The sequence below is a fragment of the Protopterus annectens genome, chromosome 8.part0 (genome assembly GCF_019279795.1).
Source record: "Protopterus annectens isolate FY-2018-M chromosome 8.part0, PAN1.0, whole genome shotgun sequence".
Lineage (NCBI taxonomy): Eukaryota > Metazoa > Chordata > Ceratodontiformes > Protopteridae > Protopterus > Protopterus annectens.
Window position 1 is genome coordinate 1702081520 of NC_056741.1, and position 27078 is coordinate 1702108597.

Sequence of the window (27078 nt, forward strand, 5' to 3'; positions counted from 1 at the left end):
TGTAACCAGAAATCCAAAACAGTACCTCAGTAAGGGAATGTTTGTTTGTCTTTTCGGCTTTTCCCGGTTAGGGGTCGCCACAGTGGAACTCCGGTCTGCTAATGATTGGCAGTAGATTTTTATGGTGCCGAGTTGCCAGGCCGACGCCCACCCTTCAGCAAAGGCATGCCTATTCACGCATGTCTTTCGGTGGCCACTCGACCATGGGGAGGACATACAGACTCCACACAGAAGGCACTCCAGTTGAGAATCAAACAGGAGAACCTTTTGCTGTGAGGTAACAATGCTCCTGCTGTACCACCGTGAAAGGGAATGAATTTTCATAGGTTCATAGATTATTACCAGGCTAACTGCCCTTGTGGGTCATTTTAAGCCTAGCCAACTACCCCATGTGAGAATCAAACCCTGCACCTTGTGTTTGCAAGGTAAACACCTTAACCATTATGTCAACCTCCCACCCTTTCTAATTGTGACTCAGCTGGATTTACTGTGTAACATGTGAGGAATGTGGTTCTTTTTATGTAGGAAAGACAGAACACAAACTAAGGAGAAGGATTTATTAGAACAATTATAACATACAAAGAAAGAAACAAATGCTTTGTATAAACATACTAGAGAATGTATGAAAGCACGCTGTGTATTCTTTATATTAGAGCAGGTGAAGAAAGAATTAAGAGGGGGGCTGTGGGAAGAAAAAGTTGAGTACAAAAAGTTATGGTGGCAAATAACATTACAAGCTACAACACCACCAGGTTTGAATGACAATATTTCCATCGCCCCATTGTTAAAGATGAGAGCAAGCTAAGTTATGAGGAACTATAAATGAAAATGTGTTCTGAAAATCCTTTTGCTATAAATGGGTGTTTTATTGATCTTAAACCACAAGAGGGAGCCCTTGTATTACTATTCATTGTATTTAAAATTTTGTTCATTTTAAAAAATGTGAAAATTTATTTATTAATATAACACTTACTGCACTTTATTTTATTTAGTCTTTTTAAGAAAAGCTTTTAGGGTACATTTTAGATAACTTAAGCTGTTTTATGTGTGTAAATTTTTATGAAAATTTTTAGTAATGGTTTTAGCAGTGTTTTTAATAGTTGTTCATTTTGGTTTTGGAAGAAGCATTTTCATTGGTTATTTTATGTAATTGCATAATTAGATGGAAGATAAAAGTTAGGTGATGTTGCAAAGTCTGCATCTGAGGAAGTCTGTGTAATAGGGATGAAAACGCAGTGTCTGTAAAGTGTTTATGTGTTAGTGTCTATATTCATAATCGAACTTTTAAAAGTTCGAACATCATATGGTCAACAGCATATGATCGAACTTTTAAAAGTTCGAAAATGTAATAAAAAAAAGATAAACCAAAGGAAAAATGCTACCTGAACAGTTTAAGCAGTGGGGAAGCCCCCTTGCATCCCCCCACCTTTAAAATATACTAACTCCAAGATCGCACTACAGTGCAGAAAAGGGAAAATTTCCCCATTCCGCACTGTATGGAGATCTCCATTTAAACGTTTGAACTTTTAAAGTTCGATCATATGGTGTCGACCATATGACGTTTGAACTTTTAAGAGTTCAACAACTTGGATTATTCTACATTAAACTTTGGATTTAAAGAGTGAGAGAGCATTGTTTTTTTCCCCTTTCTGAGGTGCTGTTTTGGATTTCTGGTTACAGTGACTGTTTGGTGCCTTTATTCAGCATTTTTACCGTAACACAAAAAAGTGTTCTAACAGTCACAATCATATTTTATGATGACCTGGCATCACATCAAATAGTAAGAAATGTTATGTAAACCCTCATGTCTTTATAAAACTCTGCAGTGTGAAGAAAATATAGTAATTTGTAAATGTATAGAAAACATAAAATACAGAGCATTATTATTTAGAAAATAAGTAATACATGTGAGCAATCAATGACATACTCAACATTTGCATCTTGCCAGATGCAAACACATGCCAGGAGAGATATCAGAAAGCCGTGTATCAACAACTGACTCCACAGAAATAGGCATACTGTTTGTGTCATGAAGAACACCCTTGAAGGGCTTACACCACTTTCCTATTACAATGGTTATGGAACCCCTACCCTGTAGTGTGAGGCCTTTAAAATGTGATCCTCTGACTGTGCTAAAGATTCAGACTCCTGCCTGTCAAACTATACGCTTCACAGAGCTGTTGATTGACTGCATCTACCACAGGAGATAGCAATGGATATTGTCACAAATAACTGAAATTAATGTGTCATACCACTCAACTGTACAGGTTTTCACAGAATGTCCAGATTTCTGCCTCATATTTTTGGTGTGTTCCCCCTAACATCTGTCCCTTTCTGGCAAATAGCTGAGAATTGGAGTTGAAATAATGACAAACATTTGGGTTTAAGATTCCACATCCTTCGGAAAATTCATAATAATGGAAAACCTATTATTCTATCAACTGTCTAAGTTTGTAAGAGCAATATTTAAAATCTGTTCCTATTTGTCCCACCATCATTTTAGGCTTTGTCCAGATTTTTTGCTCTAAGAGGTTGAGAGGTATGACTTGTGTAGTAAGAGAGGACTTTTGATAATAATTTGTACAATATTAATTTGTCAGAATGACAAAAGAGGTACTTATGTTAATGTTCACACAACTGTGAGAAGTCCATGTTTCTTGGCCATGGAAGCTTTTTCCATCATGTAGTACACACACACTGTACAGAATTGAAACGCATTCTATCTGTGAAGATATGCTATACAATTCAGTACTCAGTGCATGTGCCCCATTAACACTCACACCATGATATTCCCAGAACAACTGTTTCACTGCCATGAAATCACAAAATGTGTTTATCCATCTTTGTCTAACATAAAAATGGATAATAATAACTTGATTCAGTGGTGTTTGCGTGATATCAGTGCTTTCATATAATGTTGCCCCTTGCTGGAATTGAACAGCTATCTGTGTAACTCCAATGACTAATGAAATGTGTATGAAATCAATAGGCTGTATAACAGAAGGAGGAAAACCATGGCAAAAATTAGGAAGTTCAGCACCCAGCAGGATAAAGGCACTCTCATCAAAGTAAATATCTCAGAGGACAAATAAAGACTACCAACCCCAAATTTGAGGTGAATTTGGCATCTCAAGCCAAGTACAACCACAAGGCATTCTTTAACCATGTCCACAATCTCAAAGGCAATACACAATTGTGTGCAGAGCACATTGTAAATAGAACCACCTATACTGAGATAGAAGATGTAGCAAACCTACCGCTGATAAATACCATCAAGCATAACTCCCCTGCTATCATTAGGGAACAGGCCCTTAATACTCTCTCTATGGCCAAGAACATTGCATCAATGGGCCCAGACAATATCACAGGATGCCTTCAGATTGTATGAAACATGACCTATCAGGGCATCTGGAGTTGCTATTTAACTATAGCCTCCAAACAGGCTTTGAGGCTTATGAATCAAGAACAGCAACAGTCATCCCTCTGCACAAAGGTGGGCAATCTACAGACATTGGAAACTACAAACCCATAAGTCTCACTAGTCTTATATGTAAAGCCATAGAAAGAATTATTATGGAAATAATCAATAGTGATATAGTAAACCTACATACACTGGACCCAACCCAGTTTGGTTTCGTCAAGGGCAAATCATGCCTACTCAACCTGGTGGACTTCTATGAAAAGTTCACCAAAGCAATGGAAGAGGGAAAATGGTTCACACTGCCTACCTTGACATGTTCAAGGCATTTGACACAATACCCCACTCAGGCATTGTTGACAAACTCGAGAGGTTAGGTACAAACTCATATGTCACCAGGTGGATAGCCAACTGGCTCACAGACAGGACCCAGGAAGTTAGAATTTGGGAGTTCACTTCTACAAAGAGGCCAGTCACCAGTGGAGTCCCTCAGGTATCAGTCCTTGGACCACTCCTTTTTGGCATTTACTTCTCTGAAGTCAAGGCCAATGTCAGTGGTCTCTGGTTGACTAAATTTGCAGATGATTGCAAATTAGGTGCTGTCATTGAATCCCACGTTGACACAAATGTTCTCCAGGAGGGGCTGACACTGACAAACAACTGGTGTCATCGTCATGGACTAAAACTAAATGCTAAGAAATGCATAATAGTATCCTTCGGAAAGTCATCCACCCCTGGTAACTATCATCTTGACAGCACAGCTCTTAGAGCTGACCCAGTAGTTAGAGACTTAGGGACACACATAGATAGTAATCTAGCCTTTGACCATCACATGTCTACAGTAGTGAGGAAATCATTCAATATTGTGCAACTTATAAACAAAGGTATGGCATCTAAGTCCAAGGAAGTCATTGTTCCACTGTATTTGGCATTCATCAGACCAGTACAATGCCCCCTTTGGTATCTACCTAACCAGGCATATCTAAGAATTGGAAAGTCCACATAGGTTCCGGTACATGGCTTAATTAAAATATCCTATGCAGACTGCCTAAAGGCTCTATCCCTGTATTCTGTCTCCTAAAGGCTGTTGAGGGGAGATCTATGCCTGACATACAGGACACTGTCAGACGACACTCTAATGGACCACCTGCATATCTACAAAACAAACAGCACCAGAATTACCCATTCTAAAGACTTAAATCATGCCTGTGATATAAATAGGACCTGTTAGAGAGACAGGTATGTATCCCAAAGATTGCCCCATCTCTGGAACAGTCTCTCTATCCATGTGAAACAGAGTTTGTCCCTAACCCAATTTAAGTGCAACCTGGACAATTGGATGGGGAACAGGAAATTCATCCCTGGTTTGGCACCTATGTCTCTAATGGACACAGTCAACCTGTAAATGTTTTGTCTTCCAGGCCCTAGCTTGAAAATGTTTCATCTCCCTAGCCCCTGCTTACACTTATCAGGGGTATCTTATTTTTATTTTTAAGCAAAGGTAGACCATATTTCTCAGATCAGTTGAATTTGTCAGAGAAGAGAAAGAAAAAATGAGGAAAGAGTAACTCTGAGATTCAATATCACATATACTTCTGATCATGCAAGTGTATGTGAAGTTATTAGGAAGTACTGGCCACTTCTGACTTCCGACCTGAGAATAAAAGAGATAGTAGGGGAGTATCCCATTTTTACTTTTAAAAATAAAAATAATTTGAAAAGATTTCTATGCAATAGAAATGGTTTTGAAATGAAGAAAGGAGAGAAAGATTATAAAGGAACTCGCAAATGTGTTTTTTGTAGTCATTACAAAGAAATTAATACTAGTAATTAATTTATCCATCCAGCAACAAAGCGAGTGTACAGGTTTCAAGGTGTTGCAAATTGCAACAGTAAGAATGTAATTTATATCGCTACCTGCACATTATGTCCTGCCTTCTATATAGGCAAGACAAACAGGATGCTAAAGGAAAGAATATCTAAACATGTATCAGATATGAAGAATAAGGTAATAACTAATGCATTATACAATGCATCTTTTGAGTAATACTGACCACTCGTTTAAGTTTATGGTGCTATCTATGATTAGAGAGACTGCTAGGCGAGGAGACATTGTAAATAGGACGGAAGCGGAAGAGGCACGCTGGATCATGAATACAAGAGCACACTGTCCTCCAGGGCTGAATGGGAGTGTTTCAATAAAGCCCTTTCTAAAGGAAAGAAGGATTAGCAGTAAGTTTTAATGCTTTGAGTCATGCGTACAAGGAAGGATTTTATTGGATGTTTGATGTTTTTAAACAGTGTCCCCTGACTTTCAAAAATACGGATCTGAAGAAGGCTAGTATTCCCAAAAGCGATTGTCCATTTGTTTGTGGTTGACCTTCACAGTGCATACTGCACATGAATAAAGATTTTATTGCATTTATTTTAAGCTTCACATCTTTTCTACGTTGATATCGCTGGTCTTTTTGGAAAAGTTATTACATCATACGACTTGTTGCAAACAGTTTGTATGAGATAAAATGGCTGGGGAGGGCTCACCCACTGTAATTGTACATATTGTAACTGTTGTGGATGTCATTCATGCATAGCCTTGAGAACCTTGAATCCATACTCTCTCACACATCAGTCAGTACATATGACAATGAGCGATTTGCCAGCATGCACACCTCACCACCTACTCCACTCAAACCCATATCACACATGCCTACATATATGGAGGTCCTCACCAGAAGCATACCTAAACACCAGAGACCTTCCAAACACAAACACAAGCATGCTACACATAACACTTCCTCTGCAGAACACATTACATATAATAAGTCATGCACCAGTGTCTCCAAGGTCAAACCCTTAATGCAAAACACAAAATCAAACATATTAGTCATAGGTGATTCCATCATGATACACACTTATGTCCCTCTCACCAGGCTGGATAAAAAAAAGATCACTGTCAGCTGTCTTCATGTGCCAGGATACACCATATCACACATACACTCAAGTCTCTCAGCAACAGGTACTGTTATGACTCCATCATAGTCCATGTTGATATGAATAACTTGAGATGTACCTCTCTGGATAATATAAAGAGAGACATGACTGAGCTTTTTGGACTGTGTGTCTCAGGCAGGTATGTCCCTAGCCTTAAGCAGCATTTTACCTTCACCTAGGATGATGCCTCAATACAAACAGAAAATGATTGCCTTCAATAATTGACTTAGCTTCTTGTGTTATTCTAAGGGGATCCACTATCTGTCAGCCTGGGATGACATGATCAACAGACCTCAATGCTCTGCCAGAGATAGTCTTCATCTGTCACCCCTGGGATTTCAGCTACTGGCTAAGGCGCTTGCCACCTCCATAGTGCCTTTTTTAGGCAGTGTCTCAAGAACAAAATTCCCAATGTAAAAACTCCATCTAAAAACAACCTCAAGGTTATGCTGCTAAACGCTAGGAGTCTCAACACGAAACTGCACTCACTGGAAGCTGTTTTCACCTTGGAAGATGCAGACATTTGTGCAGCCACAGAGACCTGGTTCAAGCCTGTGGAGAGCACTCCAGCCATACCAGGTTACACCTCCTTCCACATGTTCAGACCTCAAACCGAACGTGTGAAAACTAAAGGAGGTGGTGTATCAATATTCATTAAAGATAAATACACCTCCAGATTGGTTAAACATTATGACTCCCTGGAGACACTTCAAGTGCAATTATCTGTTGGTAGGACACCCATTGAAGTCATTGCCAGCTACAGGACCCACTCCATGAATTAGGACACCCACTCTGCCTATTTGGAGCTACTTTATTCTATCAAGATACATCCAAACATCATGGTTTTGGGTGACTTTAACTACCCATCCATTGACTGGGTAAATTACGTGTGCTCAAACTCATTTTCCCAAAGGTCCCTTAACTTTGTTAATTCCAGTGCCCTGGACCAGCTGGTTAACATCCCCACAAGGGGTGCCAGCATCCTAGATGTGGTGCTCGCCAATATGGGGGACCACTGTATCACCCTCTGGTGAGATATGACGACAAAACGGTCCCATTCAAAGTAATTATCACACTTAACTCCCACTAGCAGCAACTAAACTAAAAAAAGTCTCCAAAACAGATTATAACCTCTTACAAGATGGTATAAATAACTTCACTGCACCTCCTCCCCCAGATGGAACTGACAACTATGCAGAGCTCTATGCCAATGCTTTATACAAACATCTATATAACTGCATTGACTCAGTCGTACCTGATAGGACCAAAACAAGCTCTTCAAAGAAGAGCAAACCTACCTGGTGGACAACTGCCATTAACAGGCTTTACAATAAGAGGAAGAAATAGAGAGCAAACCCTCCTAAACTGGAAACAGTCCATCATCAGCTTAAACAAGCAAATAAATCTTTTTGTGAAGTCCTCCAAAGCAAACTACAAGTCCAAATTAACTTCCTCTACAAAGGACAACCACAAGGCATTCTATAGTTACATCTGTAAACTAAAAGGAAAGGCCCAGATTTGTGCAGAACTGGAAGTTAATGCTACCACATGTAATGAGCCTGTGCACATAGCAAACATGTTAGCTGACAGGTTCTGTGAAAACTTCACTCCTCTTTCCCCACTACATGTATCCCATGACATCCCTACCACCTGTGGCCTACCTTATATCTCTAAAGAGCAGGCCATACATGCCCTCTCTAAGGCCAAAAACACAGCATCTATGGGACCTGGTAATACCCAGGCTGCATCCTACATGGCCTCCAACATGAATTAACACCACCATTGAGTACGCTTTTCAATCATAGTCTAAGCACTTTGCTTCATACCAGCTGAATGGAAAAACCCTCCGTTATTCCTTTGCAAAAAGGTGGTGCTTCCACTGACCCCAGGAACTATAGGCCTATTAGCCTGACTAGCCTTATCTGTAAGGCCATGGAGTGAATCATTATGGACTTTATCAACAAAGGTATAGGTAATCTCCAAGCACTTTACCCTACTCAGTTTGGATTTGTCAAAGAGAGATCATGCCTGTTAAATGTGGTGAACTTCTTTGAGACAGTCCTAAAGGCTCTGGATGAGGGGAAATCTGTGCATAGAGCCTACCCTAGACTTAGCCAAGGCATTTGACACTATCCCCCACTGAGGCATCATTGACAAGCTCACCCGACTAGGCATCAACCCTTATATCATTAGACTGGCTCACTGATAGAACTCATATAGTCAAAATAGGGGGATCCACCTCCGACAGCAGACCTGTAATCAGTGGTGTTCCACAGGGATCAGTCCTGGGACCTCTACTGTTTGAAATCTATTTCTTTGAAGTACAAGCAAAAGGTAAAGGTCTGTGGCTGACAAAGTTTGCTGATGACTGCAAACTGGGAGTGGTCATTGAATCCTCAAATGATGTCAACATCCTACAAGAGGGTCTTACACAAACAAAGGATTGATGTCAAACTCATGGCCTTAAACTGAATGCAAAAAATGTATTATCATTCCTTTTGGTAAAATCAATGTTTCTGCTAACTGCCACATCAATAGTAAAACCTTAAGTATGCACTCAGTGATGATAGACCTGGGCACACAGGTTGACCACCATGTCTACACAGTAGTAAGAAGGGCATTTTATATTGCTCATCTCATAAGTAAGGGCATTGTCTCCAGAAAAAAAAGAAGTTGTAACATCCCTGTACTCTTCCTTCAACAAGCCAATAATTGAGCACAATGCCCCTTTTGGTATGTACCGTTCTAAACACCTGCAGCAATTGGAGAAACCACAAAGGTTCCTCACTAGTAAAATTCAAGTTCTTCATCATCTGTCCTATGTGGATCGTCTGAAATCACTGTCACTTTATTCTGTTTCATACAGACTACTCAGAGGTGATCTCTGGCTTGCATATAAGGCAATCTATGACCTTGCATTATTAGAAATGCTTCATATCTGACAGTCAAATCATACATGGGTTACTCTCTCTAAAGACCTTAGTATGTGACATTAATAAATCCTGCTGGAGGGAAAGATTTGTCTCCCAGAAGTTACCTCAGCTTTGGAACAGATTCACACTTCATGTCAAACAGAACACCTCATTTGCCCTCTTCAAACACAGTTTGGACGATTGGATGGGTGACTGTACATTCACCCCAGGAGTTCCACCTGTTTCTCTTTTGGACAGGAGCAATAGGTGCTGATCATGGAAATAAGGGTAAGAACTTGGCTAGGATTATAAAAGCCCTAGGGCCATTAGCTTAATAACTTCCTATGATCTTATGATAACAATATAAGCACATACATTGCTTACAGTCACTCACTGCAGGTTTTCAACACCTGAATATATGATGACAGAAGCTACATGATATTGTAGAGAATGGACATGCCACTGTAGAATGTTGCTACAATTGTGATATATTTGGGTATTTGAAGGCATTGCATCATGTTATTGCTACAAGGAATGTGTGTGTGTCTGTAATTTGTTTAAAAGACTGTTGTTACATGTCTATTTGTCACACAACATTATCTGATACTAGGTATAATCAAACACATATGATATATAATGGTGTTGTTACTGTGTGGGTAGAATGATAATAATGCACAATGTGTAGATAATCATGGATTCAAACACATGCCTTACTAAGACAACAACACACTGAACATTATCTCATGTCATCATGGCACAGGAGAAGTCTTAGTGCTCCTCTTAGGAAAGCCAGATTTCATCAGATTGCATCATCAGTATCAAATAAAGCATTTCTCTGTGAAAAATGAGCAGAAATTCTTGTTACACAGTCTAGAGAGCACATTATCAACAGCGAGTGCCACAGGATAAGAAGTCACACTACAGCTGTGATACAGTGGAGTTTTGAAAGCATCTTGTAATCATTGTGTTTCCAAAACTGGGTTTTGCCTAGGAATGCTAGAAATTTATAGGGTATCCCTCTGTCAGTGAGAGTATGTTCCCTAAATGGAAGTGTTCATATGGGGTGTTGTCACAGAGCCTATTGTGCATTATAGTACACACCTTCACACTATTTAAATAATGCTGGATTTGAACTTCTTACTTACCTACTTAGGGAATCTAGAGACTGCAGTATTAACTGCAAGCACCACAGGAGAAGTTTGACTTTTATAGTGAAAGAGTTCATTTATGAAAGGATGACCTCATCAGTCTGTTGCAGAAAAGATGTTTGTGGTAAAAGTGGGATAAGGAGAGTCGTCTCCCAGTTTAAATGCTTTTCCTTAGTAGAAGTAGCTGCAGCATGTCTGGTGAGAAGCTGTATGTACCTGACATTTAAGCCACACACACAGGTTCTCCAATGTGAGATCTGAACCTCCTACCTATCTAGTTACATAATCTAAAGAGCACAGTATGAAGCACAAGTACCACAGTAGAAATCTGACTTTTAAGGGGAGGGAGTGGACTTTTGACAGAATGACCTAATGAGAGGAAAAAAGTAAACAAAATAAGAAAGTTAAAAATGTACATTTGTGATGTCTCCTCAATTTTGCTTCTCAAACATCACTATGTTCACAAAAAGAGCACCTCCTCTGACTTTGAATGATCAAACCAAGGCATTAACAGCACCACTTGAGATTATTATCACTATTTGCCACAGACACAGACCTATACTAGGAAGAAGAAAAAGCAGATTACATATACTCAAGTTGTGACATTGTATCAATTCACATTAAAGGTTCAACAGAACCAAGTTCTAAAAGTTTGTAATTTATAATTCACTGGTAGATGTGTGGATGGTTCTACACACAATATAAAACAAATATTTTCAACATTGCAGTTGTCCTCTGTGCTTCTAAAAACAATGCAATCTCCCTTGCATTGCTTTTGACATCTGTTTCAGTGAGTAATGTACTTCCTTAGAATTGTTGACAAATTTTTACTCAGAGGCACAAAGTGTGGTCATAAACAATTCATAGAAATGTTAGGAACATTGCTCTCCTAAGTCAGTCAATGTAATCCCAGACTTTCTTGTAAGACTCTTCTCCCTGACATACCAATGGTAAGTGTACATCAAAGGGGACAGACTTTGAAACGCTGATTGTTCTTTCAGACTGAATAATCATTCACACTTGCAAGCCCTTAGCAGGTAACACCTCTCAATGCTCATCTTTGCAGTGCTAGGGCGTGTGCATGCAGTCGTGTAGGTCCTTTCACTGTGTTTACCAGTCCTGCACTTAATGCAGATTGTGAAATTCATGAATGCTAATTAGTTTACACCTCATTTGGTATTCACAGTGCTCAGAGGGCTGAATCTGCAGTATATAAAGGTAACCGTGTTGGTACAGACCTTGTTTCATAGTAAGGAAGACTGTTTTCATCCAGAGAGCTCCACACTGCTATTTGCTTTCAAAACTTTTTTTTCTCATTTAAAAACTGACTTACAGCAAAGGTATGTTGCTGTTTATTTTTTTTTTTTTTTTACAAAATGATATATTTTTTACATTACTGATGGATTGTGTTTAACAATTCACCCACTAGTTTACTGTCTGCATTTTTTTGTCCCTTGTTGTTGGCATACCCATGTATATCAGTTGTTTCTTTCCATTATAATGTTTGTAAAGAATGTTACCTGACATTATGGAAACTTTCTCTGGGAATCTGTACAGTTACTGCAGAAGGATGTTATATCACTTATTAGTAAGGTCAGGGGTTTTATTTTTCTAGCCCACAAGATGTTTGAAGTCTGTGATATATATCTGCCTTTCCTGAACAAAAAGTGGATATCCATTGAAAGATTTATCCATTTTTGCTTGAGAAGTGTAAATGATTTTTGTTAATGCTGCAATGTACTGCAGAGTTGCACAGATGTTGTCCTCCTTACATACTTTTAGCACTGCTTTTCATTATCTTTATTTTTGGGGGAGGGTCTATGTTAACTTGTTTGTATTTACAGGGAGACTTACTTTTTCAACTATTTTGTGCATCCAGGATGCATACATTCATATATATTTGTTTTGTTAACACTGAATTGTGGCTTAATTTTATTTCTTTTTTTTTGGTTCTTTTATGTTTCATATCATACAGGACTATAGCACACAAGACATCTGCACACCATATACCACCATACTGTGATACAGAGAATTAAGTTATCATCCAGGCACTATGTCAATATGGTGCATTCCTCTTAGACAGAAGCAGAGGTGATGAGTCTTCCTGTGACCATATCTGGGAGCAGGTGGTTAATAACATAAATGATGTAGGAGGCTATGGCTCTAGCTATCAGAAAACCAGACATCAGGCCCTTGACATGATAATGCATGCCAAACATAGCTCAGTTACAACTGCCCAAGAAGGTATGGTACTGAACCACCACTGAACAAACCAGAGGACTTCTTGTTTACTGGCAAAAATGCAGACAGCTCACCAAAGGGGTCACAGAGAATCATTGATGTTGGTGCTGATGGGGAGGACAACTCAAGATCTGTCTGCTGCAGAACATCCAGGCATGAAATATAATTAAATAATTCTCATTGTAGATATGTTCTCAAATGTATATCTAGATAGATATATGTATGTATATAGATAGATATACAGCAAGAAGGGTGGGGTAGAAGATACATTAATAAAGAGAGAGAGAAAGAGAGATGGGGGAATTAAACAGGACAGTAGATTTTTGTATAGATATCTCTTATTCTGAAGATGTAAAGGGGATTGTTTTCTGTTTCTTGTGCCATTTGGTTTGAAATGCATTTCAACCATGTTTCATCTCCCTTTCTTATATGTAGGCACATTGAGTTCTGAGTTTGCTCAACCATCTGCACATAGTACGAATAACTTTTTCGTTGTTATTATTGTACATAAAGTAGATTTATGTATACACTGGGTTCTGAATTTGCTCAAAGATCTGCACGCAATAAGAATAACTTTTTTATTGTTATTATTGTACATAAAGTAGATTTATGTATAAATGAAGGTAATTTTTAAATTACCTTAGCATCTATTATTGTTTAAAATACATTTTACATAACTTACATTTGATCAGTTTGTATTCTATTTCTCTGTTTGTTGTATTGATTACTTGTTATCATATGCGGTCCTGCCAATGGCACCGTGGAACTCTTACAGTCTGATGTCAGAGTATCAGTAGCTTTTGGTGATGATGGTGGCAACAAAAATGCACAGTTTTGGAGGGGTGAAGATGGTCGATCTGATACTGAAGTTGTGCCTTCAACATCTCCTGCTCATATCTTAGACACAGTCAGTATGCCTACACATACCAATGACACAGAGATCATGACCTCAAACACAGGACAGGATTAGGGTGACACAGTTGATAAGGGTAGTGTGGTTACTCAAGTTGCAGAACTGGTTCATTCTCCATATAGCCATTGTGAGGGTAAAGTGCCACACATTGACAGTGTTGGTAAAGGTGCTCAGAGGAGGCCTGCTATCCACTCCATCCTCCTCTCAATGTTGGAGTGTCAGTAGGTGCCGCATGACATATGTCTAGGGCCATCACAGAGGCACAGGCACATTCCATCAGGGCCTTGGAAGTGATAGTGCAACTACTAAAAGTGCATTCAAACGTGTGGGATTTCCTGAACTGTGTAGTTGATTCCTTGGACAGGATGTATGACACAATGGCTCAGGCAGGGTCTGTAATGGAATTCCTAATGCGGGAGAGATGGCATCCATATAGGTGTGTGAGCCACTACATTGCCTGGTGTTATCCAACATGGATGTGAAAAATCCCACTGCCGTAGTGACACTACTTCCACTGTTCCATCAGTGATTATTGCATCCATACCCCGACATGGTAGGCCATGTGGTCATGATCCAGCACATAGTCATGATGAGAGGTCATCCAGCAGATATCACTCACATTCAGGTAGCACTCTGACTTCTACCCAGGGCTGTGAAAATAGCAGTGCAACTCCAGGCAGAGGTAATTTTCATGGCTGGGGGGGGGTGACAGTGTTGAACTGACTACTTTACCTTGAATGACTCAGCCCTGTTTCAGATACCAGGATGTAATGCTAGCACAGTGTTTGCTTGTGTTCATGCAGACAGACAGACATACTGAAAAAAATTGCCCATATCATCACAGACACACCCACACATACACACACAAACATGCACAGACACACATGTTATCTAAACATCACTGTTGAGTGATATACATATCTTGCTACTGGCCCTCACAGTTGTATATCTACACACTAACTTCTTTGGTATTAGGCTTGACCTCCTGTATCTCACCACCCCACCCTGTTGAATTGATGATGACTATGCCTTGCCCTTTGTACATGACTCTGTGACTTAGGGTTACGTACATGTCTGATGCACACAGTGGATAGCTAATGCTTGCTTACTCACAAGCTTGATTTAATGTAAATATATTGCTGATGAAATGTTTTTATTTACCGTTCCCACTCAGTTGTGAATGATTGTTTATATAATTGTTGACCTTCATTGTATTTATATTAGTGTTTGCAGTAATAGAATCAAAGCAAATATCTAATCATTGCTTATTGCTATACTTGTATAATGATTTATTTATTTATTTATTTCACATTTGTTTATCATGGTCCTTATTTATTTCACATTTGTTTATCATGGTCCGGCACATAGTCATAAGAGTTCATCCAGCAGACATTCCTCATATTTAGGTAGCACCCAAACTTCTAGCCAGGGCAGTAGAAGTAGTAGCGCAACTCCTGGCAAAGGTAATTCTTGTGGTTGGGGATGCTACCATTAACCTGCTCACTGGTTTATACACAGTGGTCAACTGTAATGCTGGATGCACAGTGCTGGGCAAAGTCCACAGCTGTATATTATGAACATCAGCTCTTACTGACATTACTAAACACATGGGACATGTCCCACCTTAGGGACATATGAGAATTTGTATATGACAGTAATCAGTTACATACCTCTTTTTTATACAGGTTTCACACTTGTTAATACTACAGCTACAAAAAGTGTACTTGGAGGCTGTCTCTGTCTAATCCTAATAAAACTCATCCAGTAAATAGTTAAGCAAAGGCTGTGGACTTTTGCAGGCATCAGTTTTAATATTTGAACGTGCTTAGGATCTTAGGTTTTCAAATAGGTAGTAAGTGTGTGTGCTATATTTTTCTTCTTAGCCAGAGCCATAACATATTGTGCATGCCTACATCTACCAGCACCATTAGCAGCTTGTGGTTCTTCCTCAGACTCATCATCTGTATCTGCTGGCCCTGTCTGCAGTCCTGGAGTCTGTTGTCCTACCCCTGGATATCATTGTTGAAGCTGTTTCCTGAGAATTATATTTTATAACATGGCACAGGCTGTAAGTATTTGGGTAGCGGTGCCTGTGTCACACTGCAGGACACCTTCTGATGTGTCTAGACACTGGAACCTCGATTTGAGCAAGCCAAATACACATTGTTAGATTTTCCTTGTTTGAGTGTGGGTATCACTGTATCCTTGCTCAGTGGGGATGTGTGGATTTCTCATGGGTGTAATGAGCCAACGTTCCAGTGCATAACCTGCATCCTCTCCAGATGCTCTTGTGGAAAGTCGCCCCTAACAAACCTTGTGTACAGCTCATAGGTATGCCATATGTGTGAGCCATGCAAACTGCCTGGTTTACCTGTACAGACATTGTAGATGATCCCTTGACCAGTACAGATAACCTGACAGATTGTAGAATGGTATCCTTTCCTGTTAATGTACCTCATTGTCTATTCACCAGGTGAACCTTTTATTTCCATGTCTGGGCAATCCATAGCCATCCAGAACATCAGGGAAGTGTGCTATTGCATAAAATTCATGAATGGTTGTTAGTCTCTCCTGTGGGGTGCATGGAAAATAGATATGGTCCCTTGCATGTTGCAGCATTGCATTTTGAAACTGATTTAATATTCTAGAAGCTGAGGCTTGTGACATCCCTAATACAACCCCTGTTTTTTTCTGGAACGTATCTGTAATTAGTATAAATAATGCTATACATACCTTTGTTTCCTCTTGAGTGGGTTCTCCATGATTTCCCTTGGGTCTTAGGTGAGGGCAGCAAAGGTTGCTTATCTCCTCTTCTAGTGTTTTCCTGTCCACCCAGTGTTGCTCTACAACTTCTGTGTCATGCAGACCATGATAAGTCAAATGGGGTCTAAACACCCTTCTTTTTCTTGACCAAGGTCTGGCTGGAACATCAGTAGCATCTGGAATTAAAGTGTTTTGCACATACAGGCTAATGATGGCAGCAGCAACCACTAACATTTTTTTCTAAGTGCAATCATGGTTGTATTCCAAAGATTTTCAGATTTCAGGGCAGAAGGGAGCAATGAGTTTACATGATTACTTTATACCTGAATAGTTCTGCCATGTTGTATTGGTTAATTAGCATGCAATTCAGCTACTTATGTTTTCATTAGAATATTCTGCTGTTTGCCATTGTTAATGAATATGAAGTAGCATACTATGGCAGCACCAGAGGGAGGTTGGCATAATAGTTAAGATATTTACCTTATAAACACAAGGTGCAGGGTTTGATCCTCATATAGGTTAACTGGCTAGGCTTAACAAAATGACCCACATGGACAGTTAGCCTAGTACTAACCTGTGAGCTAAGTGTAGGTGCTCATGAATCCTGCCCATTGTCTTTTGCCCATTTACACAGAGTCAAATTTGCAAAAAGTGGGGCAGTACCTGTATTCATTGTGACCCCAGAAATTTTTTGAAATACTTCTCTTCACACTTAAAATTTAAAATAATTATTGGTTAAAACCACTCCTAAACAGCCACAAACACTAAATGTTTATTCATGTAACAATTCTCTAAGCCATAACAAAATGGTGTTCTGTAGAAGAACTGTAAAAAGATCCTTGATGTCTGGAGTTACCAAACTAAGATCTTCAGTACATTCATTGGGCCTTAAAATATCTAATAAATGCCATACGTCCCCAAGGACCTGTGGCAAAATGTCCACCTTTTCATATATAGTCAATAAATATAGGTAAATGTTCTGCCTTACTTCCAGAAACTGAAATTACAGGTCGCAGAGGAGGGTGGAGGGCAGAGGGCTTCCCTGTTTTTATGTATACATGGTATATCAAAATATATGGAATAATCTGTGTTTTAACATTCAAAAAGGAATATAGTGTGTCAGAAATCTGTTGATTAATAAATAAATCAGTCAAAGTATATCAATGCTACTATAAGCTTAATTAACTTCATTCATAGAGATTGCTCATTAAAGGTCATCATTATAAAGTATGTTCAGCATCATACCACATTAAATGATTGGTCCCCCCACCATTGTCAGATGTTATAATGTACACATATTTTTCAGCAGACAATCTATTCAACAATTTAAATTCAGCATTCTTTAAATTATAGAATTTCCTATTTTTTTAAGAAATTGCATTTATTGTTTTCAGCACATTTCTCAAATAAATTTATAATGGGTGGTAAAGGGAGAGGAGTGGAACAAGCTATGTCTCTGCAATGGTTTTAGCTAAAAATCATCAGAGAACATTACCCCCAAATTTAATTTTGTTGTAAATACTTTTAATTCAATAAGCTTATTAGCTATATTTGTTTGTTGTGCAGGTAAAAAGTAAACCTTTTTTAAAGAATTCCTTATTTATGTCATTTACTACATGTCACTAAAATTGTAAATAGCAAAATATGTTTTTAATTTAAATGGTTGGCTTCGCGTTGTTTGCTTTGTTCTGGAGAAGACTTGTTTGTTTGGAGATGAAATCGCTTAACACATTAAATTAATCTGTGAGTACAGGTGTCTGTGAATACAGTTCAGAGATGTTTGATTTGTTAACTAAATAATAGTTAAATACATAAATAATCAGTGTTGGGGTTAAACTCATATACAAAAAAGCCATGCTTTCCACAACAATGACTGTTTCATTGTAGGGTCACTCACTTGGTTGGTGTAATGGCTCACCACTACTTTACACCGTGTAGTTAGACTCTGTTTGACTGATTTTATCCTGAAATCAGAAGATCATGGTAACAGTCAAGCACTCATTCCAGAAAGATCTTTATGGCTTAGGAGGGTGGCTTAATGGCTTAGGTGTTTGCCTTCCAAACTCAAGGTCCAGGGTTTGAGTCTCACAAGTGTAATTGGCTTGGCTTAAAATGGCTCGCAAGAGCAGTTAGCTTAGCACTAAACTATGAACCTATGGATGTAATTAAAAAGGGGAAAATCACTGAAGAAATATATCTGATTGTGGAAATAAAAAATTGAAAGCAAAACCCTTGGGCAAGGCAGAGCAGCATAAATAAATACAGGCCAGACAGCAGTAAAACTCAACTTCTTCTTCTTCTTCTTTTGGCTTTTCCCAGTTAGGGGTCACCACAGCGGATCATCTGTCTGCTCATGATTGGCAGTGGAGTTTTACAGTGTCGAGTTGCCAGCCCAGCACCCAACCTTCCACAGAAGGCACACACACGCACACATACTCACACCTAGGACCAATTTAGAGTGTCCGATCCACCTACAGCATGTCTTTGGGATTTGGGAAAAAAACAGAACACCCAGAGGAAACCCACACAACCACAGGGAGGACATGCAGACTCCACACAGAAGGCACCCCAGCCGAGAATCGAACAAGAGAACCTCTTGCTATGAGGCGGCAATGCTAACTGCTGCACCACCGTGGCTGCCCCAGCAGTAAAACTCAACAGTGCAGTAAAATACATTTTTTAATCAGTATTCAGTAAGCTGCTCAGTGACAGTTCAGGTGTTATGGCTGTGTGACAACCACAGCTGCATGCCACAAATAGACCAGCACTGTGCATATATCCAGTGACTGACTGTTTTTCTGTCAGAAAAGCCTAAAATGACACCTCTGATGATTCTCAGAGGACAGAAAAAAAACAGCATTCCATGTCACTGTCAACAGATGCAACAAAAGTATCAATATTAAGTTAGTGCTGTGCAATATATATATATATATATATATATATATATATATATATATATATATATATATATAAATAAAGTAAAAACATAAAAATATATAAAATAATATGTATCAAGAACTAGCTTCTGGTTTCACTCTTTCTTTGATTATGAAATAGGGTTGTAATTTGTATGGGCATTTCCACTCCTGTGCTATACCTATAATGAAAAAATATGTTTTAATGTTCACTGGTGCTCATGATCAGAATCATGTTGCACATAAGTTTGTAGATTTCATGTCACAGAATCCCACAAAAATGTAGACAATGTAATACACTAACAGAAGATTAAAGCTGCATTATCTAAATGCAGACAGATATTATAACTCAGTACTCCAGTTTACTAATATAAATATGATTTCTTATGCTTCATTAATGATATGCAAACAAACATAAAGATTAAGTGATCTGCTCTCCTGCTAAATGTATCTTCATCTGTTCACTAGAATGCATTTAGAGCTCAATATTCTAAACATATTACTTCTCTGGACAGTTTGATATTCATGCATCATGCTGTGACCTTCCTGAGAAAGTTGACCAGAAACTGTAATATAGTATGAGCATTCAACAGGTAGCTTAAATGGAAGGCATCATTTTTCCACGTGTACATTTATACATTCAGATATAACAACTGTTTAAAATGTATAAAAATATATTAAAAAGTATCAGGTATGATAATCAGCTATTAGAAACAGACATTGATGTATGCTTTTGTCATCTATTTCTGAAGGAACTCATTTAGCTATAGATAATGATCTAAAGTACTGGTATCAGTTGATATCTGATAATAAAGTTAAAAATCTAGATTTCTTAAAACAAGAATTTGATCTAAGAGAAACTTGCTGGTTAGAGGTTCAGACCTTTAGACAACATCTCATTAATAAAATAGATTTAATGTCTATAACTGTTAAATAATCTATTCCAACACTGATTGATTACTTGATATTAAATTTACAACATAAAGTTTCTGATAAAGGTAAACTTTCATACATACATAAAGTTATCAGACAAGAAACTTTTACAGTGTAGATTCATACTGGAATTATTTCACTTCTATTAATGGGGACCCACCAAATCAACAAGATAAACAATATATATTGGAATCTGCTTATAGAACTACGTCTTCCATTGTCTGGAGACTTTATACATGGAAATTTTTACATAGATCTTTTATACACCTTTGATGATGAATAAAATAAATAATAAAGATAATCTATGTAAGAGATGTAATGTAGAAATTAATGCTGACTGGGCTCATATGTTTTATGACTGTATAAAATTGAAAGAATACTGGAAGTCAATTAATGAATTTTTGCAGGCTCTTTTACAGATAATTTCATTATTTCTAAATCTCTTATATTATTCAACACACCTGTACCTCAAAGTGTTAAAAAGGTTAAGCTTCCCTTGTTATGGTCTATTCTAGCAGTGGCTAGGAAAATAATAACTAGAAATTGGATTTCAGATACACCTCCTTCATTCAATGAATTTAAAAATGTTATGAATATAGTGTGCCATATGGAAATAAACACAATTAGGTCTAGAACAAATAGAAAAACATCTTATTTTATTGTATGGGATAATTTACAAAATTTGTTAAAAATTTTTAATTTCAATAGCATGGTATTTTAGTTTAATTAATTGATCTGATTGTAGTGGATGTCTTTGTAAATACTTTAGTTGTTTTGTTGAATATTATAATAATACCTATTTTTAATTACTTGTATAAAATTGTTATGATATTTCTCTTATATGTTAAAACAATAAACCTGTTTTGAAAAAAAAAAAAGAATTAACAATGAAAAAAAAAAAAAAAAAAAAAAAGAAACAGACATTGATGAAGTGCTGTATGATGCAGTGTTTCTACAAAAGGTTAGTCAGCCTTCTTTGACCTCACAAATACCAAACCTTCAATCAATTGTCACAGTCTATATGTGTATATATATATATATATATATATATATATATATATATATATATATATATATATATGGGCCCCCTTTATAAACCCAAAAGCTCACTTACCTGACTTTCAAAAGACTGAAAAGAAAAAAAAAATGAAACTCCAGAAGACCAACCACTTGGAACACCGACATTTCAGTACTGGTAAGTAACCAGTTGTCCAGCATGTTGACCATTGCCCCTTACCTCTGCGGTAGTGCAGTCTTGGTTGGTATATTTGGTTAGGAGTTGTGGGGTGGGGTGCAGCCTCCCACATGGGTGAGTTTTGTTTGCATCAGTTTTAGTTTGTTTGCTGGGTTGGCCAAGCAGTTACTTATCTGTAGTGAAATGTATATATATATATATATATATATATATATATATATATATATATACTTGTGTGTGTATACATTATATATATATATATTGCAAAGCACTGATTACACAAGTTTATAATGTATAAATTAAATACAAAGTGTGCAAATGAGCTAACAAAGAATGCCTATGTGCCCATACTGATGTCTGCTTATTAAACTACCTGCTGTTCAATTCTTGTAGTCGTCTTAGTAAACTACCTGCCATCCAGTTCTTGTATGGAGTTTTTATCTATACATCTGAAATACCTGTCATAAAACAAGAGGCAGTTATTTTCAAAGGGAGCAACAAACAGTAGGCGAACTTTATATACAAATCTGAAACTCCTTGGTGCACCCTGAAGGTAAGAAGGTCACATTGACACAATGTAACCAGACAATGGAGTCTGTGTATTACTGGGGGAGGGGGTGAACTGGATGTAGAAATATGAAATGTCTGATGGCAGCCTGAATGTGAGTAGATGACAATGATAAAATATATATGAAACCCTGGATTCTATGCACTACTTGAGGAAGGAGCTACAGTCAGGAACTTGATGTACAAATCTGAAATTAATAGCTGCTCCATGAATGTGAGTAGGTCTCAATCAAGCAATGTAATGAAATACCACATACTGTGCATAATTGGTGGGTCCTATAGGCGGAAGCTTGGTATACAAATCTGAATCTTCTGGCTAATAATAATACAATGTAAACATCTACTGGATTCCATGCATTAGGGTGGTACAGTTAGCAACTTGGTATACAAATATGAATTTTGTGGGTTCACACTGAATGTGAATAGGTCACAGTGATGCAGTATAACCACAAACTTGGTATTGTACCTCAAGAGTTTATGTACTTTACATAGTTGGCATAAATTACAGAAATCCTTGCTATACCCTTGAGTTTATATATGAAGTGTGCAAGTGTGCTATGGAAGCCTTTGCCTCCCCCACTCTTTGTTGCATATTGTAAAATGGAAATATTGTATGCAAAGACACAAATGCAATTGGAAAAAAGTCACTAAGTGTCCTGAATATCCACAGTACAGCAAATGTGAAGAAACCCTAAACCTTGGAATCCTATTGCTTTATCAAAAACTCAATGAATGTTACATTTTTTTAATGTAAAATAACATTCTAATTCCACTGAACTCTGTTTTACTCTTTCTTGCTTTCTCAGATGATGTAGAGAAATTTCTGACACTGTCTGAGCGTCAGTACCTGGTGAAACATGAACTGGATAGTGTCAAGGCCACCAACGATACACATATCCCTGGATATCCAATGATAAAGCTCTGTGAAGGTGCATCCATCTGTAAGTGGGAAGTTAAAAGAATGTCACTTCCTGGGATATATATATTTTAATGTTTACTTCCTGGAAATTCTAAATGTTCATTCAAAAACCACAAATACATAGTAGAATATGCTTTCTGCTGTTCAGTTCTACCATTTTGTCCAGAGGACTGTGTCTCTACCCTGTTATTTATTTGCTACTGTCAGTAGCGCTGTATTATGTATAAGTGAGAAACATTCTTTTTCATTAACCGGTAATTATGTTCCCATGTTGGGAAGTCATCCTGACAGAAAAGCCAATGCAGTCCAACACCCCATTGTTATGAAATTAATTTTGGATGCTTTAGTATATTTATGGATGTGACATTTGACAGTTGTTCATTTCCACCTGCTTGTGCTGATACTGACATTGAACTAGGTAGCAAAGCAATATGAAGCAAACTAACTGCTATGAAATTGAGCTGACCTTAGGATAAAACACCCTACTGTTTCACTGCTACCATAACAACCAAGATAACACATTCCTGAACGTAGTCTGACATTACAATATCAAGTGTTTACACTGCTGCAGTTACTGATAGGACATCAATAAATCTGCCACAGTTTTGTGCGGCTGTCTGATTATGTGATGTTGCTTTAAATGTTTCACTTTGCTAATGATGGAATGTTAATCTCATTACTAAAATTTTACTGATTTGAAGATCTATGTTATTTCTGTCTCCCTTGTTTTATATATATATATATATATATATATATATATATATATATATATGGGTTCATGTAAGATCAATGAAAATCCACATCCCTGACGACCGGATCACCAAGACGAGATCGCCGATGCCACACATCCCTGACAAAGGTATTACAGAATGGAATTCATTCCCATGTCCATAATACACTTAAAAAATAAACAGATATGTGTATGGCAGGGGGGCAAGCCCTCCTGCACCCCATGTGGGGGCTGTGTCCTCCACACACCCCCCCTACTTAAATATACTAACTCCGAGATCGCACCACATTGTGGAAATGAGAATACATCCCATTCTGCACTACTCACCATTGTCGGGGATGTGTGGCGTCGGCGATCTCATCTCGGTGATCTGGTCGTCAGGGATGTGGATTTTCGTTGATCAACATAAACCCATATATATATATATATATATATATATGTATATATATATATATATATATATATATATATATATATATATATATATATATATATATATATATCTGTATATATATATATATATATATATATATATATGAAAGTATAGAATTTAATTCATAGGTTCAAAGGTAAGCACTAGATGAATGATCATTGGTGCCTTTTTAAGCCTAACCAAGCATCCCACCCATACTTATAAAATCTAAAACAGTTGTTGCTGTTTATTATTCTTAGTTTGATTTCAAAATAATTTTACGCATAACAACAGTCTGGAAAACGAATGCACAATAAAATATGTATGCATGTACGTGCAAAATATATATGCATAATTGGGCCTTAGCTCTGTCATGGCTGCCAACATATGATGTCACATACCCTAGCTCCTCAATGCTTTTTCAGACCTCTCGTGCCTTGTCTAATATACCTTGAGTAAATTGTCCTGTAGCAAAGCAACTTTATCATTGCACCACAGTTTTCTTGTTTTTCTCTGCTTTTTTCCTCTCATAATTTGGAATCCATGCCTCTGATGCTTTTTTGTACTTTGCATTCACTTCTATAGGTTCCTAAGTGTCAAGGTAATCATCATGCATCCTAGAAGACCACTGAGGAGCCTATCCCAATGTCACAATTGCCCCAAGTACTCTGGTTAAGTGACTTGGTCAAGGTCACACACTATAGACAAATTAAAGCTGAACGCATCAGACAGTGGTCCACAGAAAGCAGCTTGTTAACAGCTCATAGCCATAATCTTTTGCACTAACTGCAAGGTAACCTGAGTTACAGATCTCCTTCTTTACCATATTCAGCCCATTCTTTCCTCCAGTGAGAAGCTGACCCATTCATTCCTCAGCCAGAATGACAGCCCTACATGTCATTAAGGCCTTGGCTTGGATGAGAATTATATCCACACATTTCTTTCTACTTGGAGACAATAGCCAATGCATGGGAGTGAGCTAGCTTGCTATAATCAAACAAGGGCCCCACTACCTGTCCTAACCCCTTGTGCAGCAGTCAGTGACTACTGAGTTCTGCTGTCTAGTTGGGAGATGTATCACCACATATTGAGCCTCCTGCCTTAAACATAGCAAGAAACCATTCGAACCAATTCTTAGCTACATTATGAAGTACCACAGTCTTTCAGCTGGGATCAGTAGTGAAGTAGGTTGAGCTAACTCTCACCACCACCCCCACCACCGACCCTGGGTGAGCTGGTATTGGCTGTTCACTACCAGCCCGTGTAGCTTGCCTTTCTTATCTGAGGTACTAATCAGACTTTGGTCTTCTGGGGTACAGTCAGGGGGGATAGTAAGGTTATACTGATTTGTTTTAGTCTAATTAGGTTTCATAGCTTTGGAAACAAGAAGATTTATACCCTTATCCTTTGAAACTCTTCATGCATAAGCTGAGATGTTTCATTTAATTACTTAATTCTGAAATTCCCAGCTCCAACCAAACTTGTAATTGGTCATTGTTTGATCAGTGTTGTGCCCCAGTGAATAAATTTAAAGGAATAAATAAAATAAATAAACAAACAGGTAAACCAGTCTTTTTTGGTCACTTTTTATACACCCTCTGTATTAAGCACCTACATTTTCTGAATAGGATATCCTATTCTAGCATGCACTATCATGTGAGGAGGCTTAATATATAAAACACAGAAATGTGCTCTAACTATATTAAAATTGCTGACACATTATATAAAACACAGACTGCACATGTGCTCTAACTATACTAAAACTGACTAATCTAGAATGTCCGTGTATCACATAATATGGTAATTACAGTATCTAACTCAATATGTCTAACATTTCTATTTGAAAAGCTATATATAAACATATAGGACTGTATTTGTATTAATTATGAATCCATACAATCAAGTTCAAAATCATCAACCTATTCAGTTGAATGATCCTATAACTGAAAGAAAACAGACATAACTAAAACAAGTGTCCCCTAGCACCCTACACAGCCCCAGCAACTTGCACATATACTAACTCTGCAATCAAACAACAGTGGGAAAAAGAAAAACTGTCTTAACTCACTGTTCAGTGCTATTGAACCAAACTTCCATCCTTACTCATGATCACTTGATGGCAAACTTGGATGCAAAGGCACACTTACATTCACTCAAAATATTTCACATATGCAGTCTAAACATGCTACTGTGTGTATATATATATATATATATATATATATATATACTACACAATAGACTCAAAACATAAACAAGAAAACATGAACACCCTTAACATCAACTCAAACTTCTTAGAGCTTTGTAGCTTAATGCAGTAATATATCCATCAAATGGCAGCTGAGAAAAAACAAGCTGATGGTGCGCATCTCAGCTAAATCCCATTTCATTCATAAGAGTTTTGAGAATCATCTTCTCGGTCCATAGAATCATGATTAACTGTGAAACAGTTCTATATATTTCCATCAAACCTTTATACAGAAATTTTAACAGCAAAGTGCTGATACTCATCTTAACTTTCCTTATAGATGGCTCGTGATTCACATTTGTGAACACAATTTAAAGAATCTCCCTCTGCAGCTTTTACCCAACGTAATTTTCACTCTGTTTTCTTGTGAAAGGACTGCTTATGACAGTTTAGGTTGCCTATCTTTCTGAAACTTAATTTTCAACATATTTCCTTGTGCAAATTGTCACAACTTCTTTCATATGGTTTACTTTCTTCTCTATGAACCACATAAGATCTTGGTTCAGCAGCTTTAACAACTTCAGCATGAGGCTGCAAACTTTCCTTTAGCTTTTGGATACTTAAGCTTGGCTCAGGCATTCTATCTCTGCTTATTTCTTTTACAATTTACTTTACCTTATATTGGTTTTCAGGCATAAGCACTGTAGTTCAGGTATGTACTTTACTTTTTAACATTCTGCCATCAACATATGACTTAGTGATTCATTCTCAACAATGTAATATCTGTATGTTGTAGAACTTGTACATAGCAATGCTACAATGATTTCTTGCAAGAT

The 27078-nt window shown here is 37.7% G+C and overlaps 1 protein-coding gene across 4 annotated transcripts in view; it reads left to right on the forward strand.

The window, feature by feature from the left end:
- Nucleotides 1-27078, forward strand: part of LOC122809608 (anoctamin-10-like) — a 946079-nt gene that overhangs the window by 309324 nt on the left and 609677 nt on the right. For all 4 annotated transcript variants that reach the window (XM_044081230.1, XM_044081232.1, XM_044081233.1 and 1 more), the window contains exon 4: nt 22803-22937. In XM_044081230.1, coding sequence (XP_043937165.1) covers nt 22803-22937 — 135 coding nt within the window. The remainder of the gene's footprint in view (nt 1-22802; nt 22938-27078) is intronic.